This window comes from Trematomus bernacchii, unplaced genomic scaffold (assembly GCF_902827165.1).
Source record: "Trematomus bernacchii unplaced genomic scaffold, fTreBer1.1, whole genome shotgun sequence".
Classification (NCBI taxonomy): Eukaryota; Metazoa; Chordata; class Actinopteri; order Perciformes; family Nototheniidae; genus Trematomus; species Trematomus bernacchii.
The window spans coordinates 14,263,870-14,281,160 of NW_022987564.1; the positions used below are offsets into that span (position 1 = coordinate 14,263,870).

General features: G+C 37.9%; 2 protein-coding genes across 3 annotated transcripts; one reads left to right on the top strand and one right to left on the bottom strand.

Annotated features, from left to right (window-relative positions):
* Window positions 1–8,001: 8,001 nt before the first annotated feature.
* LOC117478413 (cell wall protein DAN4-like) lies at window positions 8,002–10,342 on the top strand. Of its 2 annotated transcripts, none has more exons than XM_034125458.1 (2): window positions 8,002–8,212; window positions 8,741–10,342. In XM_034125458.1, exons 1-2 carry the CDS (start codon window positions 8,177–8,179, stop codon window positions 9,629–9,631), a joined length of 927 nt encoding a protein of 308 aa, XP_033981349.1. In that variant the 5' UTR covers window positions 8,002–8,176; the 3' UTR covers window positions 9,632–10,342. The 2 variants fall into 2 exon arrangements, with proteins under 2 accessions (XP_033981349.1, XP_033981348.1); XM_034125457.1 differs by having other exon boundaries at window positions 8,005–8,218.
* On the bottom strand, window positions 10,121–16,067 carry zgc:101785 (uncharacterized protein LOC450032 homolog). The gene is made up of 13 exons (XM_034125456.1): window positions 15,997–16,067; window positions 15,646–15,685; window positions 14,994–15,090; window positions 14,761–14,849; window positions 13,306–13,419; window positions 13,128–13,218; window positions 12,910–12,989; window positions 12,035–12,073; window positions 11,550–11,640; window positions 11,345–11,440; window positions 11,198–11,253; window positions 10,667–10,774; window positions 10,121–10,486 (listed from the first exon to the last, which is right to left on the bottom strand). The coding sequence occupies exons 2-13, from the start codon at window positions 15,670–15,672 to the stop codon at window positions 10,427–10,429; spliced, it is 948 nt and encodes a 315-aa protein (XP_033981347.1). The 5' UTR covers window positions 15,673–15,685; window positions 15,997–16,067; the 3' UTR covers window positions 10,121–10,426.
* Window positions 16,068–17,291: the final 1,224 nt, after the last annotated feature.

A 17,291-nucleotide genomic window follows, 5' to 3' on the forward strand; every position in this document is an offset into this window, starting at 1 on the left:
CTTGTTTATTCTGCTCGACACGATAACAGCTCCTTATTCCTAATACTATAATTATTAACTTTTCTGTTATCGTTAACTTTAAAGTGGTATGAATATTGTTAGCTTATTATTAACAACATTTCAAACAAACAGTATAAGAGCAGCGATAGTGAAAACCAACAGAAGGTTTAGGGGCTTGAAAACCAAATAAAACAGAATATAAAACATTAGGTAGGACCAATTTAAGCCCAACACATTTTAACACAATGTAAAGTGGTAACGTTTTTTTGTTTCTTTATTTTCACCATGTGGCACAAAGGAGACACGTAACTCTAAAGGGAATACCTTTATAATTATCTGCAAATACTACCTAACCTGGGATAAATACAGTGTTAAGGTTTAAGACATTTTTTTGTAATTACACGTATTTGCCAAAGCCCTAAAAACAAAATGTGAATCTAGCTAAGGTAACTTTGAATATCTGCTTTTGTTAAAACTCAGTGTGAGATTGAGTCTCAGGCCCTATTTCGTTTCACCTGACCTCTCTCAGTATTAACACCACCACCACAGGGCAAAATGGAAAAGTCAAGCACATGATTTTTTTTTCCCTCCATGACGACCTACAGTTATCAGCATCAGTGTTATGGAAAGCTGGCAGGTATAAAAGGACAGATTAAAGGCTGGGGACGGCTGTAAAGCACACCTGAAGATGGAGAACACAAAGATGATGGTCCTCTCCGCCTGTTTGATCTTCATGATACTGGGCTGCACTCAGGTGAGGGACTCTTTGATGGACCTGACTATTTCAGAGGGCTGTGATGGGCAGAGATGGCCTAACAGTTCAGTCTCTCTGATTGTTGACACTGTCTGGAAAGGGAATTCATGGGAAGGTCAAAACACCACACAGCTGACTCTCAGTCAGAGGTGAATGCAACATGTAAATGCGTCTCAAAGTCTACGCAAATGGAGGTAAATGGAAACACTTAAAACAAATAGATAGTACATTTGGATGGACGTTTGGGGACGTTTGGATTTCATTTTTAACTGAAACTAAATATATTTCTTGCAAAACTTTAACACTTAATGAAGAGTTAACAAATATTTGGCTCTCGGCTTATTTCATGTCTCTAGTTTAACCTCATCTTTAAATAGCATGTCAAATTGCAAAAGTTACGAGGGTTAATCATTGGCTTAGATTAACCTTTGGTACAAATTCCTCGGAAAACTGAGTGGTCACTTGTGTTAAATTTCAATTGTTCCACATCTGCGTAATTCAGTCCAGGAAATGTATTTATAGCTCCTCCACTTCTATAAATCAGTAAAACTGAATACATTAGACCTAAATTACTTTGTCACCCCTCATTAATCCTTTCTTTTAGCTGGAGGGAGCTTTTTGGTGTCTGCCACTGGAGTTTTAGAAAACTGCATATTACTGTTAGGAAAAATAAAGTTTAGATTTGGGCTATGGGCAAGAAAAACAACCAAGAGACAGATGCAGATACACTGTGTGCAGAGGACATGCAGTTAAGGGCATGTACTGCAGGTTTATTCAAACCACAGCACATGCAAATTGTGGTTAATCTCCTCCTGCAGGTGCTTGACCTTCGCATGGTGCAGAATCATTTGTCGTCGACACAGAGTGCGTTGTAGGTCATCGGCTGATAGTAAAACACAGGCGGGAAATAATAGCAGAATACATTGGTGTCCTTTAAAAGCAGGGAGAAAGAAAGATTAGCCAAGTGATGCAATGTAGTCTTCTTATTACTGTTATTATACAATTGTCATGCCTATAAGTAATGTCTGCTTCTGGAAGCCATTTTTTAAAGTTTTAATCTTTGTTACATTTGTGAACACATGTTACATTTCTGTTTCCCAAAGGTTAATTCACTCAAGTGACCTGTTTCCCTGCTTATTAGTGGTATAAGGTCTATGTCTAGGATTTCTGCCTCCTGTACAATGGAGGAATTTAATATACTGTAGGGTTCAATGAAAACAGTCAACACTAGCACGTAGTTTACTGGAATAGCTTAACATTTGTGGAAGAATGAAATGTGAAGTTCCATATCAATCTCATGGCTGTGCGTTTTTTAAAGAGCTAAAATCAGGACAGGTTACCATACAGTGGCTCAGGGATAGACAATTTGTGGTTTTAGAGGAAGCCACAGGCTGGAACTATAACCGATTTCCAGTTAGCCTTAATACCACTATTTGTATGAGAGAAATGTTAACATATTCCTTTTTCTGCTATACATCTTTCCTTAAACCCATTATGGTTTTCACTGAGGTTAAGGAATAGTGGTTATGAAAAGACACATGAATGAAAGGCAAAACTTTTTGGACAATTAAACCTCATCCATTTAAAATGCAGTATGCCATGCAATAACATACCACGATGGCTGCATCCAGGCACAATTTGCAGTAAGCCAAACTACATGCTTTGTAAGGGCGGCACTTTCTGTACTAAAATACAAATAAAAAGTATCCAATTTAAAACCCACAGGTTAATCATTGCCCCCCTGTGTTCTTAAATATAAAGTGACTCTGGATTTATCACATCTACATATGCAAACTGTTGTGTTCTTTTGATAGGAGCAATCTGCAGCAAATGCAACAGTGACCTCCAACAACACCACACCACTACTTGGTCACACCTCTGGTCCTATTATCTCCAACAACATGTCAGCACCCATCACCGCAGGTCTCCCCCCGCCCACTACCACTACAACCACCCCCATCACTTCATCACGGCAGCCCACTAAGTCCTCTGGAGCCTCGTCACCAGCTCACGCCTGCCATCATCACTCTTCAGCTGCGACCTCTGCCTCTTTCTTCGGGCCCTGCAGTCAAGTACTGGTGACTGTTCTCATAGGGTGTGCCTTGCTCTAAAAATGTAAAAGAAATCACAGATTCACCCTTTTTCTCAATGGCAATATTGTATTCCTCACTCTTTGTATACCTGTATCATAATAATGCTGTGCAGTGTTCTGTTTGTACTGAGATTTTTCCCACTTTTGATCAAGAATGTTCCACACAATTTCAATAATGGGTGTATAACTCTATGCTTCAGATATAAAAACGAATCTTAATCAAACATAGCAAACATGAACACAAGATATGGCATATAACATATCAGCATCTGGTATGAAAATGTTGGGAGTTTTTTGGGGTGCAGCGCTCAATAAAACTAGACATGGTACTGTCACAGCTGCCACTTTATTTGCATCATGCTTTTAATATTAAAATGATACCCCATTGTATATTCAAACAACATCACATTCAAATGAAGGCTGCTCGTCTTGAACTGCATTTAAAGGTCTGTTTTTGTTTTCTTATATAACTCTGTTTTTGGGCCATTGACAAGACTGTATTTCAGTTTATCTGAAGATTATTGCAAACTGTTGACTGTTAAAGTATGAGGATGACTTACACTTTGGCTCGAGTAGTCTATGTGCAAAATCAATTAAATGTGACATCATATTAGAGATAAAAACAACAGGGGAATTGCTATTGTGGAAATGTAAAGAAAGTAATTTGTGTATTTTACATTTGAGTTGGATACATTTGCTAAAGTGTGTTGATGCGCACCCAGTGTGTGGTTTAAATGCAGGAGATGTATGAATATGCACATCACCAAGGTCTGATCAGATGTATGTTTATCATTGAACTCAAGTTTTTCAGATCAACAAATATGTTCCTGAACAATTTAAATAAAGAGTGTGCTATATTTAACACTTCATTCAAGGTGAAGCCTTTATAGATATTATCTTGAAGTACCTGTAGCCTTTTTATCTGTGATTTGCTCACTTCTAGATTGATTCTACAGATAAATAAATAACAAAACCCAGATATGAACGGATACCACGGCAGTGACAAGTTATGTCTTACATCAATTAATTTGTTGTTTTCAATTGGCTCACAGTGAAGTTTTGCATTTGTAGTCCATAGCCTGGGTGGAGACTGAGGAAAGGCTTCCTGGATGGGAAAAGGTATAGGTGAAATCCGAATGCCTTATAAAAGGCAACACTCTCGAAAAACATCTCTTAAAAAGCTCTCAGCAAGGATACACAAGTTTATGACCGACCCGACCTTGAAGGAAAAGACAAACATTTTTATAATTGTTAAAAAAACAGCGAGGCTTTCAAAAGATATCTCCAGCTGTCTTCTTGTCCTCAAGAGGAAGTCATCTCTTTTCCAACATGAAGTATCTGGTCCTGGGGCTGTTCTCGCTGTCTCTGCTGGGATTCATCCAGGTAAACATACTCTTTACTGGCTGTATAATATAGATATAGGGTAGAAATGAACCATAGCCTGAACAAAAATATATTTAACAGAGGAAACATTGAGTTGAAAGATGAAATAGGACAATTTCTACAAAAAGTTAATAAATAAAACAAATTCATCAAAGTGAAATGTCAAAAATCTTTCAATATTCTCCACCTGTATTCCTCATTTAAATTGAATTGGAAACAACAATTAATAATAGGCAGGATTATGCTACATTCTATTTAATCTTATGTCTTAAACCTCTGTCTCCTCCTTTACCCTTCACACAGAGATCAAATGGCAAGTCTCTCACAAGGGCAAACAAAAAACCCTTGAATTCAACCCAGCCATTCACAAACAGCACCACTGACAACACCACCAACAGCAACAACAACAACACCACCAACAGCAACAGCAACAGCAACAACTACAACAACCACAACGACAACAACAACAACATCAACAACAACAACAACAACAACAACAACAACAACAACAACACCAACACCAACACCAACACCAACAACAACACCAACAACAACAACAACAACATACCGACTAAACCCATGACCATGGTTGCCAAGACTACAAAGAACGGACAGAACCACATCTTCGCGTCTGTCAGTCTGATATTCGCATCATTTCTTCTTCACACTCTTTGGCAATGAGCTCCTTCGTGAGTCTCAATAGTGCTGTTGAAAAATCATTGCAAATCTGATTATTTTAGAATATTTGCTATAGAGAAAATATGATTTCAGTTGTGTGTGTTCAACAAGGTGGTGGAATATGAGATTAGGAAATGATTAGCGAGTCTAGTGACATAGCCAGCTTATTAATTAACTGACAAATACACTTTCCACAGACTGTGGTTTAGATTGTGCACTGATATGTATTACTAACAAGTAACATGTAATGTAGTATGTGATAGAAATGACAGATAGTTATGAATGTTTATTTGTTAAGATGATTGCAGCTTGATCTGCATTCGAGGGTGGTGTATCCTTAATCACATTCACACTTTATTATATACAGTGGCATATTCAAATATCTTAATCCAACATTGTTTGGTAAATTGCCCTGAAGTTCATGATAGAAGCAACGCAGGTTGAATCAACATCGCAGGTGCAGTGACAAAGATGGATCAGCAAGTCATTCATTCATTCACTCAAGTGTGATTCATGTGTTTGTGCTACTGTTCTACTCCTAGTGGAGGCTCCAGATGGTTTGATGAACTATATGTTATCATATGAAATGCATGTCTGCTGCAAAAATGTAAAAGAAGTATGATTTATATACTGTAGATAGTTAGAAAACATAAATAAAAGAGAATAACTTATAAAAACAACTCACTTGGACACTGTCTCCCTCTGCAGGCTCAACAAAAGTTTTTGTCCAACATGGAAAGGTGTGGCTTTCGCAAATACTCTCACACGTTGTAAAGACATGGAGAGATGAGACCAGGAAAAGTCTGTAAAGAAATACTTCAGCAGTAAAGAAAAAGGTGGGCTGGTAATGAGCTTTAGAAAAGTAACCATGGGATTTTCTGGAACATCAGTAAAGCATTTCAGGGAAAAGTACTTCAGCTGCATTGAACTTAAAACAATGTGTAGCCAAAGTATTAAATAGGCATTCAAATACAATGAAAGCTGAAACAAAAACATGATTAAATATTACACATGTGCAGTAAGAGAAAATAATCAATACATTATCAAAATGATGTTTTAAGTAACTGTAAAGCCGAAATGAACGATTACGTTAATTAAATGTATTATGTCAACACATTCCATATCACTGTATTAGGTTAGTTGAAAGCAATACTGTTAAGTTAAAAATAAGACATATAGAGTGCCACAGTGACGCGTCCTAAAACCCGGAAGTAAGTTAGCATTTTACCACTTCCGGTTCCTTCGACAAAAACCAATGCAATTTCTCCATGATTTTGGAAAATAGCTCGAAATAAGGTCTGTGGTAGACACACATTGAAGAGACAGATCACGTTTTGTTCAGCCGGATAATATCCACATGTCTACCTTACTTTTATAATTTTCGAATCATAAATCTAATCGATAGATTTATGATCGATAGATTTATGATTAGAAATTATAAAGTTTTAGGACGCGTCACTGTGGCACTCTATTAGGTTCAACTTAATATTATTGCTTTCAACTAACCTAATACATTTAATTAGAGTCAACGTTTCAGTTCTTTCAGTGTAGATGCAGCTGTGCTTTCGCCCTGTAAGGGTTGTAACATGTACCTGAAGGTAACATTATGGATACAGTAAGTTGATTGGTCCTTTAAATTATGTGTGACTAGGGTTTTTTCGGCAGAGATATTCTCCCCTGCGTGAATATTTCATTGCTGATTTCACCATATTCTCAATTTTTGAATTGAGCTAGACTATAAGGGAGCCATACCAGTATGCCATGCCAACACTAATGATGCTTTCCATCACAGCATTATAGGACATTATCATTATAAAATGATCTAAAATCATACACCAATATTCTTTGGAGCAAGTCTCTGAGCACACAGAAAATGTAAGTGGGCAATCATTTTGAGTTTATAGTCCATTTGTATGGGGGCACGTTTGCCAATTTCACTGTTGAGAATGATTATATATTAACTTTAACCTGTTGGGACCAGTTTGTTAAGACGAAATAGAAAAGGTTTAGAACACGAGGATTTACATACAAGTCATTCACTTCTTTACAAGAAGTGTTTTGTGATGTGGTTGGTTAATTAAAAGCAGAGCATTAAGAGCAGCATGTTGGTCATTGCTGAAATAATGTCATCCAAGGTTTTTTTATTCAAATTTGGACCAGTGGACACTGACAGCCCCCAAATGTAATAATTAACATGTATTAATCTGAATTTGAAACATAATTGAAAAACAGATTAAGTCAAAGTGAGTAATGGGTTCTGAAGAACTTATCATGATGACAAACAAAAAAGACAACATGTATTGGTCCATCTCATGTCGAATGTATAGAGAATATTGGTGCTGTGTTTGGCCAGGTGCAGACATGAATGCTATCGAATGCTGATTAAAGTCTTTCAGTAGCAGAATTTGGACACAAACCTGAAAGAATAAAATGTGACAATGCTCTTTATCCTGCAACTTAAGCTATCACACATGAGGAAATAATATTGTAACCTGTTTGTTAAGCAATTAGTCAATCATACACCAGGAGGAGGAAGGAAAATTCATATTTGTTTTTTCTGATTATCTACCTGTTTAATTGATTATGACACACATAGGGAAGTATATAAACTTTTTAGACACTTGTCTGTAGTTAAAAATTAAACCAGATGTTTAGTCACATTGAGGAAGTCGGTAGAATATTCCTTCCCAGTACAAAAATAGCATATCTAATATAAAATGTCTTCTTAAGTTTCTCGGGTGCTAATAAATGCACAGTAAGTATAAAGTGCGTTCCTGGAAGTCATTGAGGGGTTTGCTTAAAGGGATGTGCAACCAATAATCCATCCACACACACCCACACCCACCCCCACCCCCACACCCCCACCCCCACACACACACACACACACACACACACACACACACACACACACACACACACACACACCACACACACACACACACACACACACACACACACCACACACACACACCACACACACACACACACACACACACACACACACACACACACACACACACACACACACACACACACACACACACACACACACACACCTCCCCAGCCAACTTCTTGTTGTACGTCATCATAAATTCACACCTGCCCCTCCTGAAGCGTGATGCTATTGTATAAAGGATAATCTCAGTAGAAGTAGACCAGGTTACAGTGGGGAACTTCACTGCACTATAAACCATCAGCCTGCCGTCCTTGCATCAGGACGTTTACAGCAACATTTTTGGTACATCTTTGCCCCTTCTCCACTCTCCACCATGAAGTTATTTTGCATTCTGGCTGTGCTGACATTGGTAAAGGTAACACACTTTTTTTTGTTTCTCAAGAAAGTATGTCAAAGTATGTATATTGTTTTTGCAAATGCATTATGAATACAAATATTTAACCAACAAATAATACATACATAATCAATATATCATCTAATAGATCTTGAACAGCCATCAAATGATTTTTGTAATGTGTTTTTAGCTGTTATAGTCATGAGAAAATAGTTATTGTGAGGAACATTTTTAATCAGAAGGAGTTCCAGAAAAAATGCAACTCTTTAAGTTGTATTCTTTTTGTTTATGTTTTGAGTGGTGTTGGAATAAATTACAAGTGAGCAAAACAAATATCTCTGCAACATGAAAAGAGAGCTAATGTCTTAGCATCTAACTTTAATAACAGGACAAAAAACAAGTTTAGAAAAAGTATAAAAGCAAGTAGTCTCTAATGGAATGACCTGGATAAATCACGCTCATTGATGTATTGAAACTATGGAAAGTCGTATTGCTGTACACAATCAACTGATTTTATTATTTTCTCCATTTATTTCAAATCAGGGACAAAGTGTGGCCATGCCTGAGTCAACAACTACAACGAACCCCTCAACAACTACAACTGTTGGCCAGTCTACAACTACAACCGTTCCCCTAAATTCTACGACTACTGGTCGGACCACAACCACCCCTACACCAACAACTACAACCAGCTCCACAACTGTTTATACAGCTGTTGCCCAGTCTACGACTACAACTGTTCCCCCAAGTTCTACGACTACTGGTCGGACCACCCCTACGCCAACAACTACAACCAACTCCCCAACCACTTCTACAGCTGTTGCCCAGTCTACGACTACAACTGTTCCCCCAAGTTCTACGACTACTGGTCGGACCACAACCACCCCTACACCAACAACTACAACCAGCTCCACAACTGTTTCTACAGCTGTTGCCCAGTCTACGACTACAACTGTTCCCCCAAGTTCTACGACTAGTGGTGGGACCACCCCTACGCCAACAACTACAACCAACTCCCCAACCACTTCTACAACTGTTGCCCAGTCTACAACTACAACTGTTCCCACAAGTTCTATGATTACTGGTCGGACCACGACCACCCCTACGCCCACAACTACAACCAACTCCTCAACTGTTTCTACAACTGTTGCCCAGTCTACGACTACAACTGTTCGCCCAAGTTCTACGACTAGTGGTGGGACCACCCCTACACCAATGGATACAACCAACACCTCAACCACTTCTACTGTTACTGTTACCCCAACCATTTCTGTGACTGCTACAATCAACCCTACCACCATAAGACCAAGCTCCTCTCCAAACACCACAACAAAGACTTCGACGACCCAAACTACCACCAGTGGAGGCTCAGGAGTCGAAGGCTCTGTGCTGTTTTCTGTTGTGCCATTGTTGCTCTACACGCTCTGCCCCTGAGCAGCAAATCTCACCTAAGGGATGAAAAGAGGAAGAGAGTTCCTCGAGGTGTTAATGTTTCTAATAGTGTGAATAGGTAAATTGGAATTAATGCAGATCCATGTAGGGACTGAATGACCAAGTTAAATCTATTCACAGCACAGCATAACATTTTCAGATTGTTCTTTTTTTGGTATTCCGTTACCATGTTTATTAATTAACTTAAGGTATTTGTGATCAGCAGGTTAACATTTAACATGTCATATAATGGATCTAAAGTATATCTGGCATCAGGAATAACTTTAAACTGAGAAAATGATGGGATGACAGATGTTACTTGTAAATGTGTGTTTGGTGTATGATAACATGTTTGGTCTGATGGCTGCATGACAATCATATTAGACAGAGTAAGTACATTCCTTATAGGGTCTGTATACGCACATTTATACATATACTGTACCAAACATTGATTCTAAATGTATAACATTAACGAGAATGAGACAAAATGGGTGCCATTTTAACTTTTTGAACAATCTTTTATGTAGTTAAAACATCGGGATGAGAAGAGGTATTGTGGCAGATATACAGTACAAAGAAATAAAAGCAAATAACCAAACGTAAAAATAATACATTAATTTGCATTTATACACCATTTAAAAAGCATAAGCAAATCATGCAATTAAATGAGATTCAACTAAATTGTAAAGATGCAATAAAGTATCAAGTTTATTTTTACATTGCCATGTACTGATTCAGGGGGGGGGGGGGGTAACTACAGTATGCAAATGAAATTAAAAAAAATGCTGTAGTTTATGTTTAATCTTCAGATCGACAGATGGCCAGCAGAGCCTGTAGATGATCTCCTTTGAACTGTTTCTGTAGGAGAAAGACGTTCACATGTATGAAATTAATATTCCTTTCATTTAATAATACAAACATAAACTACTTTTCAAAATGTCACTGTTCTGATTTAAATGCATAATTTGAAAAAACATTATCATGTCAAGTATTCAGGTCTTGTGTTATGTGTAATACAGTGTAATGAGTGGGACCCACCTGTAGAGCGGTGTAGAGGGACGTGCCTGTTAATTTGAGGTAGGCTGTTCTGATACACAGCAGATCCTCCTCAGAGTGAGACACCATTATCCCCTGCAATATGGGTGTCTGCAAAATGGAAATGTTTTCTGTGTGAACCTTTTTGCGTTTCAAAATCGTAGATGTGAGATGATCTTTTTAAATGTATAAAAGTGAATAATAGGTCTGCTTTCAATGGGAGTGATCGTTTAACTTGACCTTTGTATTATTGTCTAGGCAGGGCAAAAATAACTTTTATCTGTACAGCGCAATCCATACAGGAAGTACTTTTCAGAAATTAAAACTCAAAAACCAGTTGAGAACAAACAAACCACTATAATATATTGCATACAAGACAACATCACCATTCTAATTAATTTGTTTTTATGAGTATATAAATGTCTGTATAAGTAAAAAGGATATCATAAACACGATTAATATTATATACAGAAATGAATAATATAGGCAATGATCAGTCACTCACAAAAGAGACAATTCATGAGGGCATTTTACCTTGGTGGCAGTTAGTCTCTTAGCGAGGTAGCCCTCAGGGCTTTGAATGCACTCCACTGTAATAACACAGATTAAAAAAATGTGAGCAATCAAGATGGACAGCTAGTCAGCACTTAATACCCAGAAAGTATCTTAAACTATATTTACCTAAAACTTTCAAACCCAGTCGGATGTCTCCCGAAAACTTTTTCTCCAGAGTCTGATCCACCATCTGCCCGATGTCCAGCTCCAGTCCCATCAGCACTGTGAGATACAGATAAACCACATACAAGGTCAGGGGAATGGACTCTAATGTACAGAAACAAATGTACAAGAAAGACGCATAGGTTAGATAAATATGTTACAGCCTCACCTTTGTTCAGATGGTCCGAGTCTCGAGAGGTCAGTATGTCAATCCACGGTCCTGCCTCAGCTTTTTTCACATTCAGTGTGGCAGAGAGAGCCTGGAAGAATAAAACACAATCAGAAATTGGGTGACATAAGAGACTTGTGATGTAATATGTTTCAACTACTACTATACATGCAAGGGCCACATGTACTATGCCAGTTTAGGAACCACATTTTCACAGGAAGCAAACAGCAGGTGTGATACTGAGTCAGAGTACTAGGAAGTGTATTCTTTAACACAGTAGTTTATTGGTATTTAATTGAGTCCTGACCAAAATGAGTGATGGTCTGGATAACTTATTTTAGATGACTGAGATTTTCCTTTGAAAGAACACACCTTATCCCCAGGGTTAGTAAGGGTATAGTACATATTGCTACTAGCCTTACTATCATATCATATTAAACCTAGACTACAATATTTGTGTGTAAAAATATCATGGGGAATATTACCTCAATATCTCTTCGAACCCCACCAGGAACCTCGTCTTTCTGTTGGGAGAGAAGTCAGAACACATTTTTAACTGCTTTATAAGGGTAATCTTAATTAAATGATTACCTGTCACAGATATCACAGACATATTTTCTCTGTAACGGTGCACCACTAATATTTCATACCCAAGATACATAGTTTCAATTATATAAAAGGTGGGCGATTAACGCCCACTACAATATTATCCAAGGGTCAGCTGGGATTGTTTGAATGTAGGTTGTACGGTTGTATGAGATATTTATCCATTGTCTGCGACTCTGCGTATAACCTACAGTAGAAGATGGTTGACACACCCCTAGATTGGAGAAACACACTGGAAATAAAGCACGGAAGCAAAGCAATATTGTAGTGATTTCAACGGGAGCAGAAGTAAAAATATCATTTATTATTATCTGTGCTTTCGCTAAATCACCAGAACCCATAAATTAGAAAAAAGGAGGCATTAAACCTTCACAGTCAAATAGTGCAATCTACCCCGATTGTTTGGAGGCTATAGCATGGACTAATAGAACGGCTTCTGGTCCCTGTCTGACGGCAGGGTACAACTGTTCAAATATTTTAAATAAAGTGTAAACTTAACCTCATATGGATTTTTTGGATGGGCCTTTTTTTAGGTGTCTAAAATATGTTTTGCTGCAGGTCCCCTTTCACAGCAGTACATTGCTTAGCTTCCTTGCAAAAACTCCTATCTGTTTTTCCAACCTAGGGGTGTGCAGACGGCCATCTACTGTAGGTAACTGATAGAAACAACCTCAGTTCAAACAATCCCAATAAAGGTCTATTTACTTATTTATGAATTTAAAATTGATGGTAAAAGAAAACAAATTAGGATTACATTCAACAAAGCCACGAGAAGCTTGTAAAAGTCTCCACTGGTTTCTCCTTTCAGTTCCTTATCCAGGTCCTTCTTATAAACTAAAAAGGGAGAAAAAACAAACAATGTCACAAATACCGGGCATCAAGACATTATAGGATTAGGGATAAGGGTTTAAATGTACATGATAATCAACCAAACAATTTTAAGGGAAAGACTTTACAAGATTTGTGACTTACTTTCTTTGTATGCAGCACTGATTTCTTGGAGCTCCATCCCAGAATGTGTACACAGGATCTCCAGTAGTGTTTCCTCATCTGTTCCTATACCCTGCACACACACCACATGATATTCTCAGACCCTGGGATATGACAGGCAGGAAAAATATGTAAACACACACAGAAAAAAGCCACTCACCACCATGGCCTGTTGCAGGCGATAGGCCTCGTACTGCAGAGGAGGCATCAGCAGCTCCAACAGGAGGACCTCCAGCTCTCCAGACAGAGCCTTCTTCAGAGCCGCTGCCAGGTCCTGGAACAGAGTCACAGTAAACACTCATGTTTTCTCATTTCTTAGACATTGACTTCATTTTTCCCTAATGAATATCAATCTATCAGAACAGACGAAAATAACTTTAATAAAAAAGGTTTTGTAGGTCTTACTATGCTTTGGTAAGACTTTTAGGGGAATGTCCTTCATTTGAGATCTTACTTAAAGGTGGGGTAGGTAATTTTGGAGAAACCAGCTTGAGTGCGCTAGAATTTGAAAATACACAGCCGGAAAAAATCTGCCACTTCCTTACAGAGCCCCTCCTCCAACACACACAAACGCGCACATGACCAATGAGGGCACGAGATAAGTTTGTGCACAGATGGAAGGCTGACAGGCAGGTAGGCCATCCAGTTATTTTAGCCGGGCCGGCTAAAATGATTGGTCGTGCTTTTTACAGTACTACGGCTTCCACAGATGATATTTTTTAATGTATTTATTGTCAAAGCACTTAAGATATTCATTGCTATCGGGATGTTAAGAGCATTCCATGGAATATAACAAAAAGTGTATCTCGAGCCGGTTTCTCAAACTTACCTACCCCACCTTTAAGTTAAAGTACATCACGTACTTAAAGTACCAAAGTACTCAAAACGCAGAATGATTGCCGAACTAGAAAATTGTATATTACATTTCTGGGCAATGCTTAATTAATGTATGAGTTTTTAATAATGGTTAAGTTGGAGCAAATGTTTTTATTTCTCATAAACTGCCGGGTAGCTTGATGCATTACAATACATCATAATTATTTGTTGATTTACATTTTGTATTAATAAAGTGAATCCGTAGAGATTTTAACATTTCATTATTGGAAACAAATGAAGTGGCATTAAAAGTATAATATTGGCTGCCAAACTTAAGAGGAGAACATTAAAGTAGAATAATACTAAATAAATATAAGTCAGGTACAAGTACGGTAACATTTGTAACGATGTTGTTTGTAGATAAACGTTGACACTGCAGCATCATATTCATCCTCTACCACACTCTGACTTCACCTCATACTACTCCTTCTGTAAACAAGCGTGAGTTCCAATCCTTTAAAACCAGTTTAAATCATGTTTGTACAGCAAACACTTGGAAGTGACAGATGGGCAAACACACATTTGCAACATACAGTATTGTCATTGCAACTCCCCATTCTCTTGTACTGCATAGCATACATTTTTAAGAAATATTTCACAAGGGGGGCTGCTGTAGCATCAAGCATTTAAACTATTCTTTTGAATGTAACATTTACATTTCCTAAACAGGTTTTTTGTAGCCTTTTTTGTCTTGTTATATTTCTTATTCTATGTGTTGTCAGGTTCTTTGTTTCCTTACCTTGTGTGTCATTTCCTCAAAGGCCTTGGCGATCTCTTGTCTCTGAGTGTTGGTCCGATTGGTCAAGATTCTCACCAGAGTCCCTGCATCTGAGAAAAGAACAACATGTATTCAATATGTAATGATGGAGAGAGGCATGGTATGAGGCAAAACAAAACATTGAATTGTATGCAGCTTTATTCAACACTGATGGTCAACCAATTCAAAGGAATGGTTCTAACCATTTGAAGTACCTTTCATTTCCAACGCTTTCTGGATCTCCATGGCATCCAGGTCAGAGTGGAAATTGGCGAAGGGTCGCACCGTTCCCAGGGTGCCCCAGCACATCTCCTGTATGGTAGGAATAGTAGAAAGTGAAACTGTTATTTAGGGAATAATTGCAATGATCAATGAAAAGAAGGATTGAGCATAAATCCTGACACTGGATATTGATTCTGTCTGGTTTATTATTGTTAAAATATCAACATATAATAGGAGTTTGTCAGGAAGCTAGTGGAATGTGTGAAAGGAAGCTATAGGTGTTGGCCGAAGATGAGCGAAGATACGTTTTGTATCTTTGCTCATCTTCTGCCAAGAAGAATGCCAAATATTCTATAGTGCTGCTCTGAGTATTGCAGGTATGTGAGGGTGGATGGAAACACAATAGTAGATTGGGTAAGAGTTGAACTTATTAATTCATTCAGAATAACTTGATGAACATGATGAACTCATTGCAGCATTCCAATAAACATGTCATGTACATAGTGACTTTTGTAGTTATCGTTAAAAGGTATGCAGATAATCAGAGAACACGAGACAGCAGATTGCATTATCTGGAAATGTGGCGTCTTGGCAAACAGAGTCTTAATGCAAAGGCAGAAAAGAAGACAAGGAAGAACATCTTACATAAGATTGGAAATACTCAGGGTCCATGGCTTTGTTTTAACTGCAAGAAAGAATGTGAGTAAGTTACAAATGGTCCATCCAGAACAAATACAGAAATATGCAATCAATGACACGCCCAGGCACATGGACACAGTATAGAAAGTATCCAATGTGATAATGTGAATAAAAGGAAATGTAAAATTGAAGTAACCATACTATGAATTGTTGTATTCACTGAATCCCTTGATGACAATGTATTCATGACTCATACTTATCCAAACAAAACTAAACAAATAACTCATTTTGCCATTGTAGATGAACACAAACAGCTTACAGAATTATACAAGAACAACATTAAATATGTGTCCTTACCTGTAACAGGATATAGTGGCAGCTGTAGGAAGGTAAGAATGGAGTGGAGTTTTTGTTTTACAACCTCCTGTAATCAGTTCTGTATCACCGTCACACCCTCACTGTGCCACACCTGCTGCAGTAACCCACCTGACTGTAGATCAGACAGCTGACCAATCGCTGCTCAGTTTCTTCACAGCTGTGTCAACACTATTGGTCTCTAGAAATACTGAGACAGCCCACCTGTAATAAACTGACATTCCTTTCAGAGGAGGAATGAAGACAGGCAAGTTTGTTTATAGGTTGCCTTTGTTGTGAAATGACCATTGACTGTTGATCTTGTGGCAGATTCTGAAAAACATCATTATTATTGTTATTTTAGGGTATATAATTAACACTTTTATTGAAGAAAGTTTGGTTTTCAGGTTTTTAAAGTAGGCCTACAGGACTGCTTTGACATTTTTCAGCTGAAATACAAACCCACCAGACGACATGCCTGACAGGGAGTGAGGGGCGTACTCAGGGTGAAACAGAACTCCCTAAGAATGGTGTGCTCATCAATAACCTGTCTTTAAAATAATGTATCTTGTTTCCAAAACCTGAAAACTGAATTGTGTCTCGATAGAAAACAAAGGGCTATTTAGTACCAGTAGTACTGACAACAATCTAAAACTCCAAAAGGATTATTTGCCCTTTTCCTTTAGTCATGACAGAGGGTCAAGAGTGTAAGAGGCAAAGACACGCATATCATGTTCACTCTCAAACTCAGCAGACACAAATTATAGGCCAGATAAGTTACAGAAACATCGAGTAGAAAAACATTAAGGTAATGTTTAACAGAAAAAACAGTGACCGCCTTAGCAAGATAAAACCATTGAACAAGTGTTTTCCTCTTATCATTTTAATCTCTCCAATCCTCTGTGCTGCTTCACTTCTACCTGCCGAAACATGACACCTGTGTGAATTACAAACTGCTGATCAACAGATACCTCCTTCGCCTTTCGGTAACATGAAGTATGATTTCAAAATAAACACATTGCGGAGAATGGAGGTTTTCAAGTTCATGTGTAAACAATGAATGAACTTTAAGTGTCAATGAGTTTTGCAATTTTTGTGTTGACAACTGAAAAGTTGAACAGGAGAGGAATAATTTTCCTTCTTTTTTTTCCACCATTGCTCTACAACTGTATTGAAACCTCTTTTACTACTGATTGTACAAGTCAGATGTTAATGAGTTAGACAGGTCTAAACTGCTTGAAGAGGTGGTTTATTTTTTCTAATGTATTTACCTGTGGTTATCAGCAGGAAACCGATGG

Coding starts and splice junctions, on each gene's coding strand:
- LOC117478413 (XM_034125457.1), top strand. CDS start 8,177: ATGAAGTTATTTTGCATTCTGGCTGTGCTGACATTGGTAAAG. Junction 8,219..8,740: donor CTGTGCTGACATTGGTAAAG/GTAACACACTTT, acceptor ATTTCAAATCAG/GGACAAAGTGTGGCCATGCC.
- zgc:101785 (XM_034125456.1), bottom strand. CDS start 15,672: ATGGACCCTGAGTATTTCCAATCTTAT. Junction 15,091..15,645: donor CTGAGTATTTCCAATCTTAT/GTAAGATGTTCT, acceptor CCTACCATACAG/GAGATGTGCTGGGGCACCCT. Junction 11,254..11,344: donor ACTGGGTTTGAAAGTTTTAG/GTAAATATAGTT, acceptor GTGTTATTACAG/TGGAGTGCATTCAAAGCCCT.